Source organism: Scardinius erythrophthalmus (assembly GCF_964197995.2).
Source record: "Scardinius erythrophthalmus genome assembly, chromosome: 2".
In the NCBI taxonomy this organism is placed as follows: domain Eukaryota; kingdom Metazoa; phylum Chordata; class Actinopteri; order Cypriniformes; family Leuciscidae; genus Scardinius; species Scardinius erythrophthalmus.
The window spans coordinates 54926247-54947413 of NC_138222.1; the positions used below are offsets into that span (position 1 = coordinate 54926247).

General features: G+C 37.6%; 2 protein-coding genes across 5 annotated transcripts in view; both read right to left on the bottom strand.

The window, feature by feature from the left end:
- Positions 1 to 209: 209 nt before the first annotated feature.
- il13ra1 (interleukin 13 receptor, alpha 1) lies at positions 210 to 12453 on the bottom strand. The gene is made up of 10 exons (XM_081359455.1): positions 12172 to 12453; positions 11798 to 11928; positions 7789 to 7954; positions 6991 to 7090; positions 6716 to 6891; positions 2907 to 3040; positions 2496 to 2631; positions 1668 to 1767; positions 1417 to 1510; positions 210 to 1163 (listed from the first exon to the last, which is right to left on the bottom strand). The coding sequence occupies exons 1-10, from the start codon at positions 12245 to 12247 to the stop codon at positions 1059 to 1061; spliced, it is 1218 nt and encodes a 405-aa protein (XP_081215581.1). The 5' UTR covers positions 12248 to 12453; the 3' UTR covers positions 210 to 1058.
- Positions 12454 to 14726: 2273 nt separating this feature from the next.
- dock11 (dedicator of cytokinesis 11) overlaps positions 14727 to 21167 on the bottom strand; it is a 113937-nt gene continuing 107496 nt past the window's right edge. For all 4 annotated transcript variants that reach the window (XM_081359414.1, XM_081359412.1, XM_081359413.1 and 1 more), the window contains one exon: positions 14727 to 16933. In XM_081359414.1, coding sequence (XP_081215540.1) covers positions 16853 to 16933 — 81 coding nt within the window. In that variant the 3' untranslated portion in view covers positions 14727 to 16852. The remainder of the gene's footprint in view (positions 16934 to 21167) is intronic.

The following is a 21167-nucleotide window of genomic DNA, read 5'->3' on the forward strand; positions in this document are numbered from 1 at the left end:
TTTTTTTTCCACAAAAATAGTACTTACTATTTTTATACTTACCACGGTCACTACTGTAAAAAAAAAATATAATCACGTGTATAATGTATTTTTCTCTTTTTAGTCTTTCCTTTACTTGACAACAGATTATTTTTTTATTTATTTTTTGACTTCGTCAAATAATTAAATGATTTTTAAAGATGTGTACAACTCTAAACAGGATACCCAGTCATGCAAACAATTTAATCACATCATGTTCCCTCAAACTTGACATGACAGATGTGAAAAAAGGAAAAGGAAAAAATATAAACTCATTTATTTTGAATATCTGAATGTTTCTGTGTCTTTTTACATCTGTTATTTTTTTCTATATCCCTATTGTTTAATCACCATCCAAAGTCAACATACAGTATATACATACACATTTTGTGTATACAGTAAACCACATTTTAAAATACATGAAACAATTCACAGTGTATAGAAAATTACATTTCTTTATATACATACATATGATATAAAAATAATATATACAATTCTTTTTGTTTAGATTGTAAACCGTGCAAAAACACCCATGAGCCCATAAATGCGGCTATAAAAACAAGCATGGAAAAGTTCAGAAAAGGTGTGCAAAAAGTTTTAACGTTCCATGAATATTTTTGGAGTGTATTTCTATCGAGCTATATTAATGGTGTTGATACTTGTGTCATCCGCTGGCATTCTGGATACACCGCTGGCTCCATATACAAGGTAATCAGATCCAACCGTCCTGCCACTGTAAAGTCAGTTGATTGCTTTTCTTATCTTCACAATACATTCATCGATAACAAGTCACTGCAGTCTTAGGAAGAGCAATTTACTGGCAACACATAGCAATATGCGTAATAAGTGAGGTCGAAGTCCATTCAAAACAGGGGAGGTGGAGCCTGGATTCATTATTCATTAACCGATGAAACAGACAGCAGGAGTTTGGTCTTCCTTGCACAGACATTGTCCAGGCAGTGTAAGTTTTGAGTGTGCCTTGAGTCCATCCTGATTTACTGGATATTTACAGTCATCAGAAATAGTTATTTCGGCTCGTGTCACACATTGTTCGTGGATGGTACAAGTGATGTGTCAGGTTCAAGACTTATACTGCTTTCTACGATTTCTTCAGTGGGGACATACAGTCTGATAGATGCAGGACTCTGGTGGTGGAAGAGATTGAATCCAGAATATTAATATAATCATAATATTTTGGTAGCACTTAATCTTACAGCCCTGCTAGCCCTAAACCTAACCTTAACCCATGTAATTACCTTATATTACCCAGTATTTTCTTGCACAAGAACACTAAAAGTACTGTAAAATAAAGTGCAACCAATATTTTTTTTTTACAGGCCAATGTGTAAAATCGGAGAGGTTTTAAACAAACGAATGATAACTTGCTGCACAATTTACCCGTAGATCCTCTGAGGTTCTGATGTTGTTGATGAGCATGCCCTTAAAGAGAAGCGTTGGCTCTGGGATTTTTGGGAATATGATGTCTTTATGTCTGAAGTAAGAAAAACAAGTTCGGATTTCAGTTCATTCCAGGCCTCAGTAATCAATACTAAGTCAGTTCTTAAAACATGATAATATGCAATAATATCGTTTCATATTTGGTATTTTCAAATCAAACAGCAGAACAATGAAAATCAAAGATTCATCACCTTTTGAGCAGCACAAGAGAGACTATCAGGCAACAGGAAACTATGAGCGGGATTATGACGACAGCCAGGAACGCAGGCAAGTGCGGGTCACTGTTCTCCCCTACGAGAGCACAAAGAAAAACATTCAAGTTCATTTGTCAAAGACCAGAGGGAAAGCACATTTCATTTGCAGGATGTGAAGCAAGTAACCCTACACACACTACCGTTCAAAGCTTTGGGGTCAGTATGAGGTTTCTACAAAAATATGAAACAACACAACAGTGAAGTATGTATGAAAAGTATGATTTCTGAAGGATCCTGATGCTGAAAATCAGCTTTCTGGTTTTCTGAAGATACAGGTATTTTAAATTGTGATAATAAATACTCAGCCTTGGTGAGCAGAAGAGACTTCTTTCAAAAACATTAAATTAATATTGCAGACCCCAAACGGAACGGTAGTGTATTCATGTAAATAAAGTGGACTATTAATATAAAAATGTGATTAAATCTGTTCATCATATAAAGTGATCGAGTCTCTTTGGAAAATTTGGACTAAGCCACTCAATTCATATGGATTAGTTTTATGATCTCTTTATGAACTTTTTGAAGAGTCAAAGTGGTAGTTGCGAAGCTGTCAATGGAGGGACAGAAAACTCACAGATTTCATAAAAGATATCTTCATTTGTGTTTTGAAGATGAACGAAAGTCTTACGGGTTTGGAACAACATGACAAAACGTTAGGTAATCATTGACAGAATTTTCATTTTTGGGTGAACTATCCCTTTAAAACTGAAAATCTAAACAAAGAGTGATGATCATTGTTGATTATGATACTAGGTCCAGACGTACCGTATTCCACCTCGTCACTCGGATCACTCCCCCCCAAACCACAAGTTTTTGAGAAGAGGATCCGCACTCTGGCTCTGTACTTGCAGGCGGGGTCAAACTGCACTTTATATATAATTTCGCCGTTTGCAGTTACATTCTGTAAACACAACAGAAATATATAGGTAGAAATAAATATATGGATCTTGTTTAACATGTCATCACGTGCTCCACTACATGGCGCAATATTAGCTCTGCTGAAATAATGCTTGAAATGTGACTCGGCATGCACTGCATTGTTTAAATAAACACTTTCATTTTCCATTTCTGCTATAGTCTTAAGCATCAGAAGAGTTGTTGTATTGAAAGTTGTAGTGAGAATGGAGAGAATCTGATCCTGTATTATTAAACATAAAAGTACAGAGCAGGGTTTACCTCATTGCACTTGGTGTATGTGTACTGGTAAGAGTAGCAGTCATTGTTAAACTCTTTTAAATCTGATTCATTTGTTTGAAAGTGGAGCTCCTGCCCGACTCGATGGATTGTCAGTCGAGGTTTGTTTAGTTTCACTGCAAAATAAGCCCAAAAAAGAAAAAGAGACTATTCATTAGTGTATGTGTATGTCAGAGAAGCAACTGACATTAGAAAAACTGGAAAATGTAGCTCATATTCTCTAATGCAGTTATTGCAGATTACAATAAAGGTTGCACTCAATGTCACACCACACATCAACGTGATCAATGTTAAAAATAGTTTGTGAAAATGACAACTCTCGATATTCATAGTTTTCAGTCATGCGGCTGGCGCGAAGACCTGGAGGGCAAAACATCCATAAAACTGCAGCACGGACCGGAATATTCAGATCACCTCTCAAAAGAAGAAAAACTAAAATATGTGAACAACAGTTTTGGGAACTTGTTGCAGAATTTCAATCGCTAAAAAACAGCAGGACATTGTGAAACACTTCATGTGAAAAACACTTAAAATGCCTTAACCCTCTCAAGGCAGGCGTTGCTAATTTGCAACAGTTAAAAATTAACTACCTTATTTTTCCAGATACATATTTAATGAGTTTTTTTTACTCAGAAGTACCACTGCAGGACTTGGTTGTCCATTAGCAACAAACAGTTTCCCACTTGCTCACCAGATGGCAGTGTAGTCTCACTTCCAGCATGTTTGTTTCCATGGATTCCCTGAAACTGATTTTCTTGGCATCAATTTCGTGTAAGTATCACTATCAACCTCCATTAATTTGAAACTAAAACTGCATAAGAAGAGTCATAAGTGTATATAGACACAGTAAATTCCAATTAGTAGATTTGATCTCTTCTGGATTTTTCACCTGGTGCAGCTCTATTTCAACGTTGCAGATTTGCAACGTGTGGCCAGATAGGTACCACTGGATACCACATGCTTTATCTACTAGTTTGCCTATATTTTGAGCAACAGTTTATACTAGGGTTATTTTCCTATATGGAAAATGTTATAATTTGGAGTGAAGTTACAAACAATCAGAGGCAGATTTGATCAAAAGCAATGGCACAATACCATGTTCATTTGACTGTGCAGTGAGGAAAACTGATGTAGCCTAAATTCCATGGCACTTTTATTAGTACAGATCATTGTGTCAAAGCATTTTTTGGCAAACTACCTTACAGAATACTCTCTATGCAGGATTTCCAGTGTGTTATGGCAGGCAGACGAAAGATTTACTCACTCAAGGAAGTCATTGAGTATGTTTGCCTTCCTGATGGTGCTTTATCTGACACAGAATCCATTCCAGATGATAAAATTGCTGATCCAGATTTTGAGGAATCTCCTGAAGCATACGAGTCTGACTCCAGCTTTGATGATGATGAGCCACTGGCAAACGCTAATCTCAACCACCTTGATGTTGAAATTCATAACATACATGCAGACAGTGACACTGAGGTCCCAGATGACAATGAACCTCAGCCAGGCCCAGCTCCAGTCAACAAAGAGTTTTCTTGGAGGCAGAGGAAACCCCCAGCAGCTGACATAGACTCTTCATTCCAAGGACCTGCATTCTCACCTCCCCCAGACGAAATACCAAGTCCAAAGTGGTATTTTGATCAGTTCATGGACAAATCTGTGTTTGAACATATTTCTCAACAATCTAACTTGTATGCTGTTATGAAGAATGGCCCAGAACTGAAAACAACCCCTTCTGAAATAGAGCAATTCATTGGGTTACACATCTTGATGACCGTAGTACGTATGCCATCGTACCGCATGTACTGGCAGACGGCAACCCGCTACGACCCAATTGCGACAGTCATGGGACGCAAGCGATTTGATAATCTGCGTACATACATTCACATGAACGACAATACCAATGTGAAGCAAAAGGGTGAGCCTGGATACGATCCATTATTCAAGGTGCGTCCAGTTCTTGAGAAAGTCCGTGCCAACTGTTTGAAGGTTGAACCAGAAGAAAACCACTCCATTGATGAGCAGATGATCCCCTTCAAAGGAAAGAGTGGAATGAAACAATATATCAAGACCAAGCCACATAAATGGGGAATCAAGGTCTTTACTCGTGCAGGTGTCACTGGACTAGTCTATGACTTTGAAGTATACACTGGAAAAGGGACCGTGACTAATGAGCGTGGACTTGGTGTTGCCGGTGAAGTTGTGCTTCGTCTCGTATCAGAAGTTCCAAAAGGACTAAACTATAAGTGCTTCTTCGACAACTGGTTCACTTCCCCTGAACTCATTGTGGAACTGAAGAAAATGGGAATTCTAACAGTTGCTACCATCAATCGTAACCGTCTCCGTGGATGTACCCTCAAGAGTGACAAGGAACTCTCAAAGGCCGGGCGTGGTGCGTATGAAGTGAAATACGAAAAGACAAGTGGGATGTCCATCGTGAAGTGGTATGATAACAAGGCAGTGTTGCTGGCATCATCCTTCATTGGCCCTGAACCTGTTGAGAGATGCAGAAGGTGGTCGAAAGAGAAGAAGGAATATGTGGAAGTGGACAGACCCCACATTGTCAAGGTGTACAACCACAACATGGGAGGAGTAGACTTAGCAGACATGTTTGCAGCTCTCTATCGCATTGACATCCGCCCACGTCGTTGGTATCTGCGCATCTTGTACTACTTGATTGACCTATCACTGGTCAATGGTTGGCTCCTCTATCGCCGTCATCTCACCCAGAAGCAGGAGAAGAAGTATATGCCACTTCTTGACTTCCGTGTTCAAGTTGCAGATGCCCTCATCAAGGTTGGCAAACAGGCTGACTTGAACAGTAGGAAAAGAGGACGACCGTCATTGGAAGATGATCCAACCGCCCATCAGGCTGCCCCACCTCCACCTCCACTTCAGAGGATCTCTGCACCATCGGTTGATGTCAGATTAGACCGATGCGATCATTTCCCCATCCATGCTGAGAAACGTGGACGATGCAGACTGTGCAAGAGTGGCTACACGCAAATGGCCTGCCTGAAGTGCAAAGTACTTCTGTGCTTTACAAAAGACAAAAACTGTTTCTTGGAGTACCACACGACAAAGTGACTTGGAAACATGCCCTACTCAATGAGGATTTGAGATATTGGATTTGGATCCCATATTGTTTTTGTTGTTGTTCTGCCACTGAAAAGCACTTTGTTTGAAAAGTTGTATATAAAAAGTTATTGTTCATATCATATTCAGTCGTCAGTGTCTAATTACCACACTGGGCCAATGTTGCAAATCTGCAACATCCCAGAACGCCTTGCATGTGAAGGTCTCTCTAAAAAAAAAGTCAGGATTATATTGTACTACCCCATATGATAATTTCCCCCAAATATCAGATTTTTCCTGTTACTAAAACTTAATTTGAGCCTGAAAGGGTTAATGTACTAAAACAGTGATATTAAAAGACCACTTATTGATGATGCATATTATATAGGTGAGCAGATAGAATATGAACGCAATACGCTAAATGGATGAGGGTTTTCTTTACAATAATTATCTTATATAGGAAAAACGCATAATGAGAAATGTATTATGTACTAAACGGAACGGTAGTGTATTCATGTAAATAAAGTGGACTATTAATATAAAAACGTGAAAGCCTAAATTCAATCTGTTCATCATATAAAGCATTTGCAGCAATGGAGGAAAGCCTTTTTTTCCCCATCTAGGTTGGCGTTCCTATATGAGTGTGACATCAGGTGAAAACCATGAATAATGTGCCATAATTGAGTAGCTAATTCTGTGAAAAGGTGCATGTTTACCGCAACGTAATGGATGTTCACCCTCGAACGTGTTGTTTACAGGAACACCATTGCGAGTCCCATTGAACAGATAGTATATTTCCATCATTTTATTGAGATCCCCATTGTGTATGATACATCCTCCAGTCTTCATCGTCTCAGGTGTACACTTTATTATTGACTCATTCACAGGTAGCCTGAAACACACAAGTTTACAACCGATTCATGGATGCAAGGAACTTAAATGAGAAATGAAAGGGAAAAATGCAAAAAAAAAACGAAACAAAATGACATACCAGTAATAAAAACCGAGGTCTTGGACATCATCACCAGGTTTCCAAGTGCACTTCATCCTGCTGTGGGAATATCCGCAGCTTAAGTCCGTCACCAGCTTCACTGAAATAAATGAGCAAATTTCAAATCAAGATTCAAAATCCCTGATGTGTAACAGATGCCATTATTCCTAAAAACCTGAAGAACTAACGCTAAAAGTAAAATGTGCTGCTATCCACTTGATATTCAGCCTATTTGTGGGGATTTTTTTTACGGAGCAAAATACAGTCTATATCACATCACATAATTTAATTTAAAGATGCTACAATAATAATGCACTGGTTGTGTGCACTTGGAATCCCCTTTTCTCAAGTAAAGACCAAGAAACGCTCATTTTCATACAGTTTAGAGTGAATATGACTTCTATAGATTATAGACTTAAAGGGATAAGTTTTAATTCAGTCATTATTTATTATGTCATTCCAAACCCCGTTCATATTTTGTAAATAAACTGTTAATCTTGTGACTTTCTTCTTTGGTAAAATGAATCAAATGATTCTGCAGTCTGTATCCATTAATTCCAAAACATCAATTCATTAATAATGGGATGTCCCAACATTCATTAATTCTAAAAACAGGATACCATAAATACTGTAAGGTAAGATAAACATTAACTAATTGAATTACCTAAGGCACCAAAGACTGAATAAACATACTGCTCATGATCATAATTGAGTCCACTGCTAATGTATCAACATTGAAAAATTAAAAAAGGACATAGAAGTGTTTTCCATCAGAGAGTTGGCTATCGTGGCGAGTACCTGGAGGTGGAGGTAAGATAATGGTCGTCGGTCGACTATGGCCTCTGTTTCCACAGTTTTCAGGGTTTGTTGAAACACTGATACACAGTCCATTATTATTGGAGACATTCACTTTATGGCTCAGGTGTGAGACTCTGTAGGACTTGTTATTGGGATCTGAACAGTCCTGTTGGTGAAAGTGGATTTTAGTATCATTATTACTGCCGTAAAATACAGCACTTTTGTACTTTCATTGTGTGTTGCTGTGTTCATGCATTCCTCCGTACTGAGTAAAGATGAGTCACAGTTTCTCATGAAAGCCTCCCCTTATTCCTTTCCCAACAGTTAAAAAAATCCTTTACAATCACTTTAAAATTAATTTCCTTTTTAGATGGTTATATACAATGTGTGAAATATATTTCAGGAAATGTTTGTGTTTAAATTAAAAGGCCTACAGACTGGCTACAACTGCACACGAGCATAACCAAAAGTATTACATCATGTAGTTAGACAAACTACACAACTTCATTTGCATTTTCATCTTCCCTTTCCAAACCTTGTTATTGTGTATAATCCATTTCCATTTATGCATTTGGGAGACGTTTTTATCCAAAGCGACTTACATTGCATTTCAAGGTACACATTCACATTCTTAACAGTTCTGTTAATAGCCGTTAAGACAAGCCTGATCAACTAGCAATTAGTTAGGGCTAATCAGTCTTGATCAGGCTAGACCAATCTACCTTTTTATGTAACTGATTTAAAAAAGTTATGACCAGTCTTGAAGAAATACATTAGCTGACTAATTTGTAAGACCGGCCACTAGTCGAATCTAATGGTATGACTTACATCAATGTGAAAACAATTGATTTGTCTAATTAAATGTAGCCTTTGTCAAGCTTTACAGTGTCAAACTCTTTACTAACCTGACTGGCTGTCCCAGAAGGAAGTGACTTTTCAGAATGATGTTTAACTCTGAAACTCCCTAAAATGCCACAGGCTAGACATGCACCTATTCATCACGTGACTGATGAACACTGACTATAAAACAAAACCACGTCAGCTTTTTCGTTTTATTTTGGCTCATCTCTATTCCGGACTTGTGCACACAAACTGCATTGCCGTCATTTCCCAAAATGTTATTTGTGTGTAAATATTATGAACTCTGTAAACTGGATGTTAACACGGGCAAGAGTCAACACGCTGAAGACGGATGCAAAGAAGAGAACACAGATATGCCAGAAGAGAAAATAGCCTAGTGAATAAAGATCAACAAGCTCACTGTTTGCGACGCCCGAAACAAATTTATATTGAATTGGGGGTGGGGGTTTCTATGAATGCACCTCTAAAGGGATCTGACTCTCTTCAGAAAAGGCATTTTCTTTGCATCTACCTCCCATATAGACACAGCCACAGAAGAGTGGCCCAGTGGCCAGTCAAAAGTAGCCCAAAATATATCCCTATGCAATTTTCTCAATCGGACGGCTGAATTCTCCACAGAATTTGTATGTCTGGGGGGTGTTTTGGGGGTGTTGGAGCGCCGAAATCATAAAAATGTTTTCCCCGCTGCAACAACTTAAAAGTATCCCAATTATGAGGGAAAACCACAGACTTGGCAACACTGGCATAAGGCACAAAAAATGGGAAACACTTCAGGAGTTTCAAAGTCGTCATTTGATTGGTTGAATTCTATAGGAGACGTGTGTGTCGAATTCATTAACGGTCTGCCTCGAAACAAAGCCGTCGTGAAGCCAAACCCCCTCATGGAAGAAGAAGGCTTTCAAAAGTATGTGAAGTCAGTGTTCTTGAATGAATAATTTATTAGACGCACGCCGGTCTGTTATCGTAGGGTCATCGACTTTACATTTTCACGCGCCTAAACATGATGTGGAACAAAATGAACTGTGATTGGTTGCTTTACATGTCAGTCAGACGACTCTGGGCGGTCCTTGACCAATGAAAGCTGAGATTGAGTCCAGACCTTCGTCAGTCTCTGAAGGTCTGGCTATGCTAAACTACTTCCCATATAACTTACACGTTTTTTTTTTAATAATTGCTGTTGTTCCATAAGCGCCACCTACCGTCGGAGAGTGAATCTGCATTTTCATTCAGTTCGCCTGCTGTTTTTGTTTTGTGCAGGTTTTCTTATGTAGCATAATTTCACAAATCTTAAGTCAGACCATTCTGTTTTTGCTTTAAATTAAAAAAAAAATTCACAATCTAATTTAAATCATGATTTGGATCGTGCTTAAATGTAGTGGTTTCCTCTAATTTCAAATGGCTATAGATATTTTTGTTTAAGGCCAGTTTGACCTGTTAAACAGCTAATAAACAACAAATAAATGTGCTTAAACACTGGTAACCGGTATCTGAAAATAATCGGAATCGGAAATGAAAAATCATGATCGATGTTTCTGTAACGGAGGCAAGCTAGTGAGAGCCGACTGATGCTAGAGACTGCAGTCTTTAACGTCCTTGTTAGCGTGCCCATCTCACATGCTTGAGTAGGACTGGTTACATTTGGTGCCGTGACCCGGATGGGAGTGAGGTTCAGGAGGGTGAGTGTAACAGAGCCAATTTACTCTTAGAGCTGTGCATGTAAACCTCACTCCCCTGGCTTCAAGAGGTGAGCTAGAGACTGCAATCTCCCACGCCAGAGACAACAGTTTGAATCCCGCTCGGAGCGAGTCGAGTAAGACAGGTTGCATCAATTCAACAAGCACTAACTAGATCAACCCACACCCATCCAAATCAGATTATCTGACATCTGATGAAAGCTTGGTGCTATTTGTAACCTTGCATTTGTTCACAATTGCTCCAACATGTACAAATTTCCAGTAGTTAACATTTTCTTTGTGTGAAAATCATCCCAGGAAAGGAAGTACTAAGGGTAAGTTGCTCACTGAGGGTTTTATCTGGCATGCTACCACCACCTCAGAACACAATGACAGGTGTGGGGTTTCTTAAAAGTAAATGAAATTAGCTATTTTAGTACTTGGCAGAATTATCAGACTAAGTACTGTATTTATGTCCATTACATTTCCTGTACCACAACAATCGACGGGGAACGTAAGAGGAAATTAAAGGGCTTTAAGGCAAAGGGTTGGGGGTTTATACAGTAAATGAAAAATTAAATTTAACTTGTAATATACGGGGAAATGACAAACCCAATGTAGACTTTGAGTTTAGTTTAGATTAGATCTGACCTGATTTTGTTTTATTGACTTAAATGCCAGTTTAGCGGTTGTTCTGTGGCTCTCAGGCTTGTTTAATTGCGTGAAAATTTTTCCTGCATTATAAGTGTGTCAGGGTCACTTGTGCTAATCCGATCTGTCCTGTTTTGACTCAAGAATGCTCATAAAACTGAGTGAAATGTTTGACAACAAAACCATTTTCTTCATTGCTAACATAGTTACTGTTTCACCATTATACCCTAGAGACCAATATACCCATATTCCTGAGGACCGGCCAAAATGTCCTCGTTTCGATGGTCTAAAACGCAAACTGGTCCTCACAAAAATACTTGTACAAGTACACACACATACAAGTTGTGTTTTCATGTTTTCACTTTCCATAGACATTATGATTATTATACTGTACTAACTGTATATTATCTTCCCTTAACACTAACCCTACCCATCACAGAAATATTTCTGCATTTTTACATTTGCAATCAGTTAGTATGAATTATAAGCTTTTTTCCCTTATGGGGACCATAAAATGTTGCAAAAACCTATTAAATCTTTAAATTAACTGATAGGTTCACATACTTTCTTCAACAATAAAAAAATTAAATGATGATAATAATAATAATAATAATAATAATAATATATATATATATATATATATATATATATATATATATATATATATATATATATATATATATATTATAAATGCTGAAAAATATGTAATATTATTGATCACTTGAAACGAATAAGCTCTGGGCACATAATATAAAATAGTTCACAGAGTTTCTATCGCGACTATATCTACCGAGGGAAAATTCTTCTTTGAAGAGGTGTCTCACCTGCGATTTATACACTTGTACAGTGTAGTTCACTTTACAGTCAGAATCCAAATCCTCCGGCTCTTCCCATGTCAAACTAAGCCTGAAAGGTGTTTCCCATAGGAAGTTCAGATTCTTCGGAGGAGGGAGTTCTAAGATTTTAAGCAAAGAGGAACATTTTTAAGCAAAAGAGAAGACCAAGAGAAAAGAGGAAAAAATATAAAATAAGAACAACAAATGAACAAACTACAACTCAAAGTGTGCAAGTTCAGACGAGAATGTCTCTGACGTCACGGTTTCGGGAATTATACAGGATATCCCGCACGCGCTTTCATGGAAAACTTCAGGGAAAAGCGTTCCAAACAAAACACACAACACAACAGCAGGAAACCCACCTGTGTTCTCAGACCCGACGAACAGGACTGAGACAGAGAAGCATATCATCAGGGATAAATTCCAATATCGATACATCGTGTTGGCAGTCTGAGTAAAAAGCGTAAAATCCGATGTGAAATCACGTAATCCCGTTTTGATATGTGCTAAACGCGATATTTTTACCGTAGCCTACTCTAAGTGGTCGTAATCGTGCTCGACATAATAGCCTAATTCAACAACAGTAAAGTCACGTCCGTCAGCCTCGGGATCGAAAGAGAAGTGCGACTGGAACTTCTTGGACTGACACAAGCTGTCAGACTGAAGTGGGTGGAGTGTGTGTGTGTGTGTGTGTGTGACTCACTCCAGGACTTCTCTAGGAAACACGTACACATTCACACTACTTCAGTGGCATATTGCCTTGTTTATAAGGATTTATCTGCTTCATGTCGAGTTAAATTATGAATATCGTCCTTGTCGACCTAGTTATCAGAAAATGATACAATTACAGAATCGGTTTGTTCACACCGAAGTTCTCTCTCTCTCTCTCTCTCTCTCTCTCTCTCTCTCTCTCTCTCTCTCTCTCTCTCTCTCTCTCTCTCTCTCTCTCACACACACACACACACACACACACACACGCACGCACGCACGCACGTACGCACGTTGTGTTTACGTTTTATGTGGACTTTGCATAGACAAAATGACTTTTATACTGTACAAACTGTATATTCTATTCTTTCCCCCATTTTTGCATTTTCAAAAAACATCACTTACTATGATTTATAAGCTGTTTTCCTCGTGGGGACCAAAAAAATGTCCTCACAAGGACAAGATTTCGGCTATTGCCAACATTTTGTTCCCATAATGCAGGCTAGGTTTTGCCAGGACACACACACATTGTGACGAAAGAGGCTTCCAGTGCAACGGGATAGGCTATAGATACAAATAAAATAGAGATAAGTCAATTTTGTTTGTGTTTACAGAATAACAGTCTACCCACATATGACTAAATAAATAAATGCAAATATAAATAAATGTAAATAATAGTAGCCTACGACTTTCAGGGTAAGGCAAGGACACAGTTCTGAACAACTGATTTTTTTAATGAACTTTCTCAATAATTGATTTTTGTTGATTTTAACCAAAAAAATCCTCTTAAAACAATCAATGAATAAAAGTCAGAAAGGGATATTCTAGTCAACCCTGCTAACATAACTTTACTGAGCTTTCGCACATGTTTCCTGTCAGAATGAAAAAAATCCTGATAGAATGTTTAAAATCGTGAAGATATTTAGCTTGAAATGGAGTAAATGAAGAAATTGGTTAATATACCATTTCAAGTAGCAATGTTGTTATTTGTACATTTCTGAAACTGTAAACTCTGCATCGACGCGAGGTTAATGTGATAGCAATAGCCTACATCTAGATTTTCATCTTTGTTGCTTCTTCATCATTAGGTGAGCGTGATTTGAACTCGAATAACATACCGTAGTCAAGCAACTTCTTTTAAGTAACGTTTAATAACAAAATTGACTGGAGAATGTTACACGATCAAAAAACTGTCTCGCTCCCACTAAACGATATAGTCATTGAGTGATCGCTCCAATATTGCATCACAAGAAAACTAACCGTCGTTGCCGGTGTTGTGCTGAATTTCGACCCCCGCCAAATTATTACACCCCCCCCCCCCCTAGCATTGGTAGGTTTAGGATTAATTGTGGGGGAGGGATTAGGATTAGGGGTGGTGTTAGGATTAGGCAATCAGGTACTGACTTCAGCGAGGGGGGTAATAATTTGGCAGGTAGTCGAAATTCGGCACAACACCGGAAATGACATATTTACTGATTGCTTAATGCCATGACTTATGGCTCTTACAGTTATTCATGTTTAAACCACAACATAAAAGTCACTTACTAAGGCTTTCATTTTCAAACCATTCATTAAAAATCATTGACAAACATAACCGTTTTCATGACAAGAACTCGTTGTCATCAACACCTGTAATTTCTCCAGTACACAGCATTTGTAGGCGTATAGCAATTTTCTTGTGCAAATCATTGCGCAAGACAAAACTGTCAATTTGTCTTTGATTTAGACATAGATATATAAATATTCATTGTATGGGCCTGTGACATGCATTAGTCATGACAGTTAACCGCTGAAGCTGACATTTTATGAAGGCTACACATGTCAGCAGGCATCAAAATGAATTGTGTTAAATGCCATCTTGGACATAAATTACATGGAAATGGATTTAAAAGTTGTGTATGCAATATAATTAATGTTTGCAATGCATTGCAAAGATATAAAGACCATCTTGGACATAAATTACATGGAAATGGATTTAAAAGTTGTGTATGCAATATAATTAATGTTTGCAATGCATTGCAAAGATATAAAGACAAGGGTCACAGATTTTATCAAACATGTTTTTTTGTTTGTTTTTTGTTTTTGTGGTTAACTACAGTGTGTGTGTGTGTGTGTGTGTGTGTGTGTGTGTGTGTGTGTGTGTGTGTGTGTAAATAAAGCAACACAGTTATGGGAAAACAGCTCAAAATAAACACAAAGACCTTTTTTTGTTGTTGAAATATTTAGTTTATCTTATGAACTACAGACCACAGAGGAGAAAAAAAAACATTCATACATTATATGCTGACATTACTTGAAGGAAATAATGAAACCGATCTTCGGAAATGGCTCATCATGCTATCTTCTTTCTAGAAAATTCACTGTCCATTGTTGATCAGAAGATGACTTTATTACTAAACTAGTAATTGCAGACATTTAAAAGATGAAAACTGCTAGCAAATACTGCTATTTCAATACTGTAGATGTTTCCATTCGCTCTCTCACACCCCAACACACAAACACTTCCTATATAAATCTATTATCCTCTGTTTGCAATTTGCATATTCAGTGCAGAAAGGTCGGATAAGTATTAACAGCATTTTTTTTGTGTGTGAATAAATTAGCCCTGGATAGGTTGTGAATCATATCTGGATATCAATATCTACGCTGTTACATTCTGCATTATATCATTCCTGCCACTAAAGTCAGTTGTTCTCTACCATCTGGGGTATGCATTCATTTCAAAAAGCTTTGCATATACAGTATATATTTATATCATATCGTTTTAACTCCAGATGGATGCTATTTGATTTACTGATGGAAATGATGCACATCAATGATCTTCGTTGAGTCTTACAAGCTTGTAGCCAGTCAGTAACCACTGTGTTGATGTCTACTACTGAAAATAGGGAAGAGGGATGATATGATTTGACCACATACAGTTGGCAACGCTGAACTAAAAAGCCAACCATGATTCTCTCAAATTACACAACATTCAGTTTGCACCAGGCAACAAGCATAAATAAGGACAAAGTAGACAAAAAGGCCAATTGAGGTCATGATTTTGTTCAGTGAATAATTCAATGATTAAAAGTTAAAATTTTCATTGTACCATTGTTTTCTGACTTGATTACATAATTCAAAAAACTATAAAAAATAAAAGAAATTGTACCTTCCAAATATATATATACAGTATATAAGTTTGTAAAGTTGTGATTCACATTGAAACTAGTTGGTTGGGTTTGTATCTTATAACTGAATTTTTTTCTGAAGATAAATGGCAAAAATACTTCCTGAAAATGTGGGCGTTGCGCTCTACTGTCGTCACGTTTATGTCTTTTTTACAATTGTGAATTTCATCATTCAGTACAAAGATTCAGCTTTAGACTTTAAGATCATCTGACATTTCCAGGAAGTAAAACTGTCAACGTAAAAGCCATATGATATGGAAATGTCCATTTGATCTTTGGTGTGCTGGGAGATCTACACTGTACGTTCTGTTTCCAGTGGAGTCCCTGCAATTTAAATGGACAGTTTGGCTGGGATGAAAAACTTGGATTGTACAACACAGAGAAAATTTACAGGCAAAATGAAATAGCATTGGTTCCGCATTTTACTTAAATGAGACATACTTCCAAAAATACAGAAAAAAAAAGAAAAAGAAAAGAAAATCATGAAAATTTGTCATATAGAGATGGGTGAATATATGAATTCTATGAAAGCCCAAAAATCATGCTTTAGAAAATCATAATACCAAGTCATAATTATGAGATTATGAAACTTTTTAATCTCATAATGACTTGTATCTCATAAATACGGAGTCCCTAAAGGTACATGGTGATTGAAAATATATGAGATGGGGGAAAAAAAAAATTCAATCCCTGAGAAAATTAGTTTGCTCTCAAAATGTTAGCGTTCTTTGCGAGAGAACGCAAAGCATTGAAATATTTTTTCCATCACCATGTCCCTTTTTAGACTTTTTTATCGCATTATTATGGCTTTTTATGTCAATTTCACCTTTTTAAGTCATAATTATGACCTTTTATGTCCGAATTATGATTGACCAAAGCATGATATGGTGGAAATAAGCTTCCATAATGATCAGAGGGTAAAGGTTGCAACAATTAAAAAAAGCTTGGCAATGTGAGCCTAGATCGAGGCAAACGTGATAAGAGCGGGAATGTTTCCTTTAAAATGAATTGTAAAAGCAATGTGTACTGGCTGTACACAACAAGTAAAACGAGGCAAAGACGCTGACATTCTTGTTCTCTGATGGGATGCTTGTTGAAGGCCTGGAATCTTGATTTGTACATTCAGTTGTGAGGAGATTGTGCGGAACGAGCATCGGGTTCTAGATCAGGTGGAGGTTCCACTGATCGCATGGAACACATGGAGAGAGTTCTGCAACAGGGAGCGCATCATGTCCTCCTGGAAGATCTGAGCGGCAGAAGATGAGAACAGGATAAGGATTTCAAAATGTAAAGGAAGATTGGATTTACGTAATTAGCTGATAACATTCTCTCTCTCTCACACACACACACGTACAATTACACAGTGTATAATCATAGGATACAGCAACTGCATGCACAAATAAAAGAAAAATAAGACAAATACTTTTGGCAGCAAAAGCAATTACCTAGAACTCAATCTATAGGACATGGCAGCATAAGGAAGAAAAACAGAGACAACGTTAGAAGCGGAAGAAGTAATAAGAGGACAGCATTAAAAAAGAAGAAAGAAGCACTTTACATCCAATTACTTTGGTTAAAACCTTTTAGGATTTGTTTTAACCAGTGACTAAATCATGTTGCAACAAATTACCACATTCTCATTTCCAGTTATAGTTCATTTTTTTTAATATTCATGATTACACATTAAGCCTTAGGCACACAGGCAAACCCGAGCTTGCTGCAATTCTGCTAGTCTAAACAACTGAGGAACAGGGTAAGTAATCTATTAACAAAGGTCTTTATAGAAAGCTATCATGTTGTGTCAATATGAGTGCTGTGTTGAAAGTAAAGGTGCCTCCAAGCATGGATTTAAAATAATGCTATTAAAGAGGATGTGTGTGTGTGAAAAGGTAAGCTCCTGTATTAGAGACGAGAACTGCCTGGTCATTGCATAAAGTTCACATGCAGAACAACTGTCAAAGGATTACAGTGCATTTTACAGTGGCGTAACTGTTTAAAAATTGGGTGGGACAGGAGTGTGTGTGTGCGCGGGGGTGGAGATTGCTGGTTATACAGTATCAGAAATGTACAAAAAATAACCAGAAATCAATTTCAGTAGTACACTGAGTTTACTTTATTGACATATGTGTTAGTTTCATCTACTATACTACAATAAATTCTTAATCTCTCGAGTATTTACATTAGAGAATAAATATGTAGATCTGATTTAAATATTCATTTGTCCTAATAGTCTGGTGGTAGAATTGTTGTTAAGCGTGTCAGAGGTTCTGGGTTCTAATCTGCCCTCGTATATTTAGTACTTTTTTCTCATTAAAACCAAAAAAGTTCATCAGCGATTGTATATCAAGAGCAGGGACATGTTTCTTGCTTTGTGATTTCACTGGAGTGAATAGAGAGTCTTTGCAACAGCGCTAAAGGGATAGTTCACCCAACAATGAACATTTGCTGTTAAATTACTCACCATCAGGCCATCCAAGATGTAGGAGACTTTTTTTCTTCAGTTGAACAGTAAATATTTTTAGCTGAAAATGTGGTCCTTTGAGATTCTTATAATGTAGGTCAATGCCTACGTCAAAAAATATATATGTACAGGCAAAGCAAAATTAATACCTGTGGCTTCTGACGATACATTGAGGCTTTGTAAAACGAACCGATCGGTCTCTGCAAGAAACTGAACATTATTTACAATATTATTACCTGTAATCCAAAGCCTCAGCAAACGGTCCTGAACGTCTGAACGAGCTTCCTGTCGCATAATGATGTATGTGCGGGAGCGAACTCACACGAGAGCTGACGCTGTTTGTTTGCTACAGAGAGGGAAGACGCGTACTGTATGTTGTGCTGTATGTATCAAAATCATACTTAATTGTGATTAAACAACTTTTTTTGCTCACCAGTCACTGTGGCTAGTGGTTTTCCAAAGTTATTAGCCACTCAGCATTTTCACTGGCCACAATTTCGACATTGATGCTATGGGGAAAAACTGCCATATAGATATTTTTTATATTATCTCATAATTTAGCAGCAGATATATTAGGCTGCTGTCACTTTAAGACACTGTTACACATGCGTTTTCTTTCTCAACTGTTGACGTTCACTTAAAACATTACTGACTGTGTTTATGCGAATACTCGCCAAGACCGGCATTTTGACATTATTTTGTGTGTATTTGACTGTTTACGGCAATTAGCAGCAAAAAAGAACTCAATTTAGTACTGAAATTTTGGCGGATTTATGTGCGACACTTTGGGTGTGAGCACAAAATCTGCAGGAATGAGTAAAATTATGTGCAATAAGTGCAATCCCACGCCGAAATTCAAGCCCTGTAACACCAACAATATTAATCCGGAGCAAATGAAACGAGAGAGATGCGGGTTTGTGTGTCACTCGCTGTCGGAGATTTGAGAGAGAGAGAAAGATGAGCTGGTATCCTGTTTCTATTCTGTGGAAAATGAGAACTGGAAGCGTTTCAGATATTTCAGTATCGATATGTATCAAATTGCACTACATTGCACTTAGTTTATTATTTCAGATGCCTTTTTAAAAGACTACAATTGAAAACTGTATATATTATAAATAAAATGTATATAGCCAGGGACGTCGGACTTGGGGTAAAACCAGTACTGATTACCAGGGCCCCAAGGGGAGAGAGGGCCCTTGAAAAGTCTGGAATATATTTTATTTTACTTGGATATTTTCATTTCCTAATTAAATTTCATATTGAATGTCAGATGAAATGTAAAATTAGTGTATTGGCTGAATAACTTGGTTGATTGACTGACTACATGTTGTATACAAAAAAGTAAAGACTATCTAAGGTTTCAAGGTCCCACCCCTTGCTAATGTCACCCCTTTGTTTATGTTAGTTAGTTGAGCATCTGGTGGAGCGCATACTTCTGCTGTAGAAATGTCTTTCTCAAAGAAAGTTGAGGAACATGGGGGCCCATCAGGACTGCCCGGGATCTTGTGATACGGCCCTGGATGCAGAAACTAATATATGCGTGATCTCAATCGGGAAGACTGACTTTTCATTCATTTTCAATGCTTGAGCTTCCACACATACGTCATTATACGACAGGAAGTTTTCAAAGTGACGGTAGCTGTTGACTTGATTATACAAATCACCAAGGACCATGGTTTCAGCTAAATATCTTCTTTACAATTCTACTGAAGCAAAAAAGACATCTACATCTTGGATGGCCTGAGGGTGAGTAAATTAACAGCAAATTGTAATTTTTGGGCGAACTATCCCTTTAAGCCATAGATTGAAGTGTGAAGACTGCGCAGTGTGCGTGAGCGCCAAGAGAACACTGTCGCTTTCTGCCACTGATAACACTGGCAACGAACACTCACCATGACTCACAAAAAAACATATTCCAATCCCAGATCGCCTCTTATCTAACACAAATGAACAAAATGCTAAATCAACTAGAGATGTTTCTTTTGGATTAGGTACATCCGTGCCGTGAAATATTTCAACACATATTAGATAACATGCACTTTTATTGACATTTAAATGCATTAAATAGGGTTGTCAATTAATTCAACTATGATTAAATAAGTTTAATTTTAATAAAATATAATTCTATATGGTGATAAATAAATCAAACCAAATCATACACAGTGGATATAAAAGTCTACACACCCCTGTTAAAACACCTGGTTTTTGTGATGTAAAAAATGAAACAAGGATAAATCATATTAGAACTTGTGTGCACATTTACATATAAAAATGACAACCTATGAAAAGCAACACAATTTAAATAAAAATAAAATAAAAGAAAACTTAGGTGTGCACACGCCTGAACTAATGGTCGAAGCACCTTTTGATTTTATTACAGCACTCAGTCTGTTTGGATAGGAGTCTATCAGCTTGGCACATCGTGACTTGGGAATATTTTCCCACTCCATTCCAGATCTGTTAAACTGCGAGGGAATCTCTTGATCATGGCTGTCTTCAGGACTGCCCACAGATTTATTTGATAGGATTCAGGTCTGGGCTCTGGCCGTGCCAAAACGGTCTTCTTTCTTCGCTGAAGCCATTCTTTTCTTGATTTGGTTGTGTGTTTTAAATCATTAACAGCTTTTCCACCGTCGGGCCAAACAGTTCTCATTGCTTAACCGTTCTATTCTGAACCAATCCGGTACGGATACGGCTTCATTTTCCACTGTGAGGCTAATAACAGAGCAAGAGTTTACAGACGGTATGAGATGGCATTATGGAAGATAATAAGATATTTCTTTTAATTTTATTATTAACTTGTGTGTACATCACTCAAATAGCGTGCTTGGCCAGAAACGGAAAAACTGGTAGACAGGACACAGACGAGTGACCAATCCTGAGCGGTGAGGTCACTACACACATTCTCCCAACATGGTTCAGTACGGTTAGCCAGTCGAGAACAGTCTGTAATTGTGTTGTGCTGAATCAAGCTCAAGTGGAAATATAATGGGAACCATTCCTTACCGTTCTTCTTAGA

Excerpts from the sequence above, each read along its gene's own strand:
- il13ra1 (XM_081359455.1), bottom strand. The coding sequence starts at position 12,247 with ATGTATCGATATTGGAATTTATCCCTGATGATATGCTTCTCTGTCTCA. Across the intron at positions 11,929-12,171 it reads CGTCGGGTCTGAGAACACAG|AACTCCCTCCTCCGAAGAAT; the intron begins GTGGGTTTCCTG and ends TTAAAATCTTAG. Across the intron at positions 6,892-6,990 it reads GACCTCGGTTTTTATTACTG|GCTACCTGTGAATGAGTCAA; the intron begins GTATGTCATTTT and ends TGTGTGTTTCAG.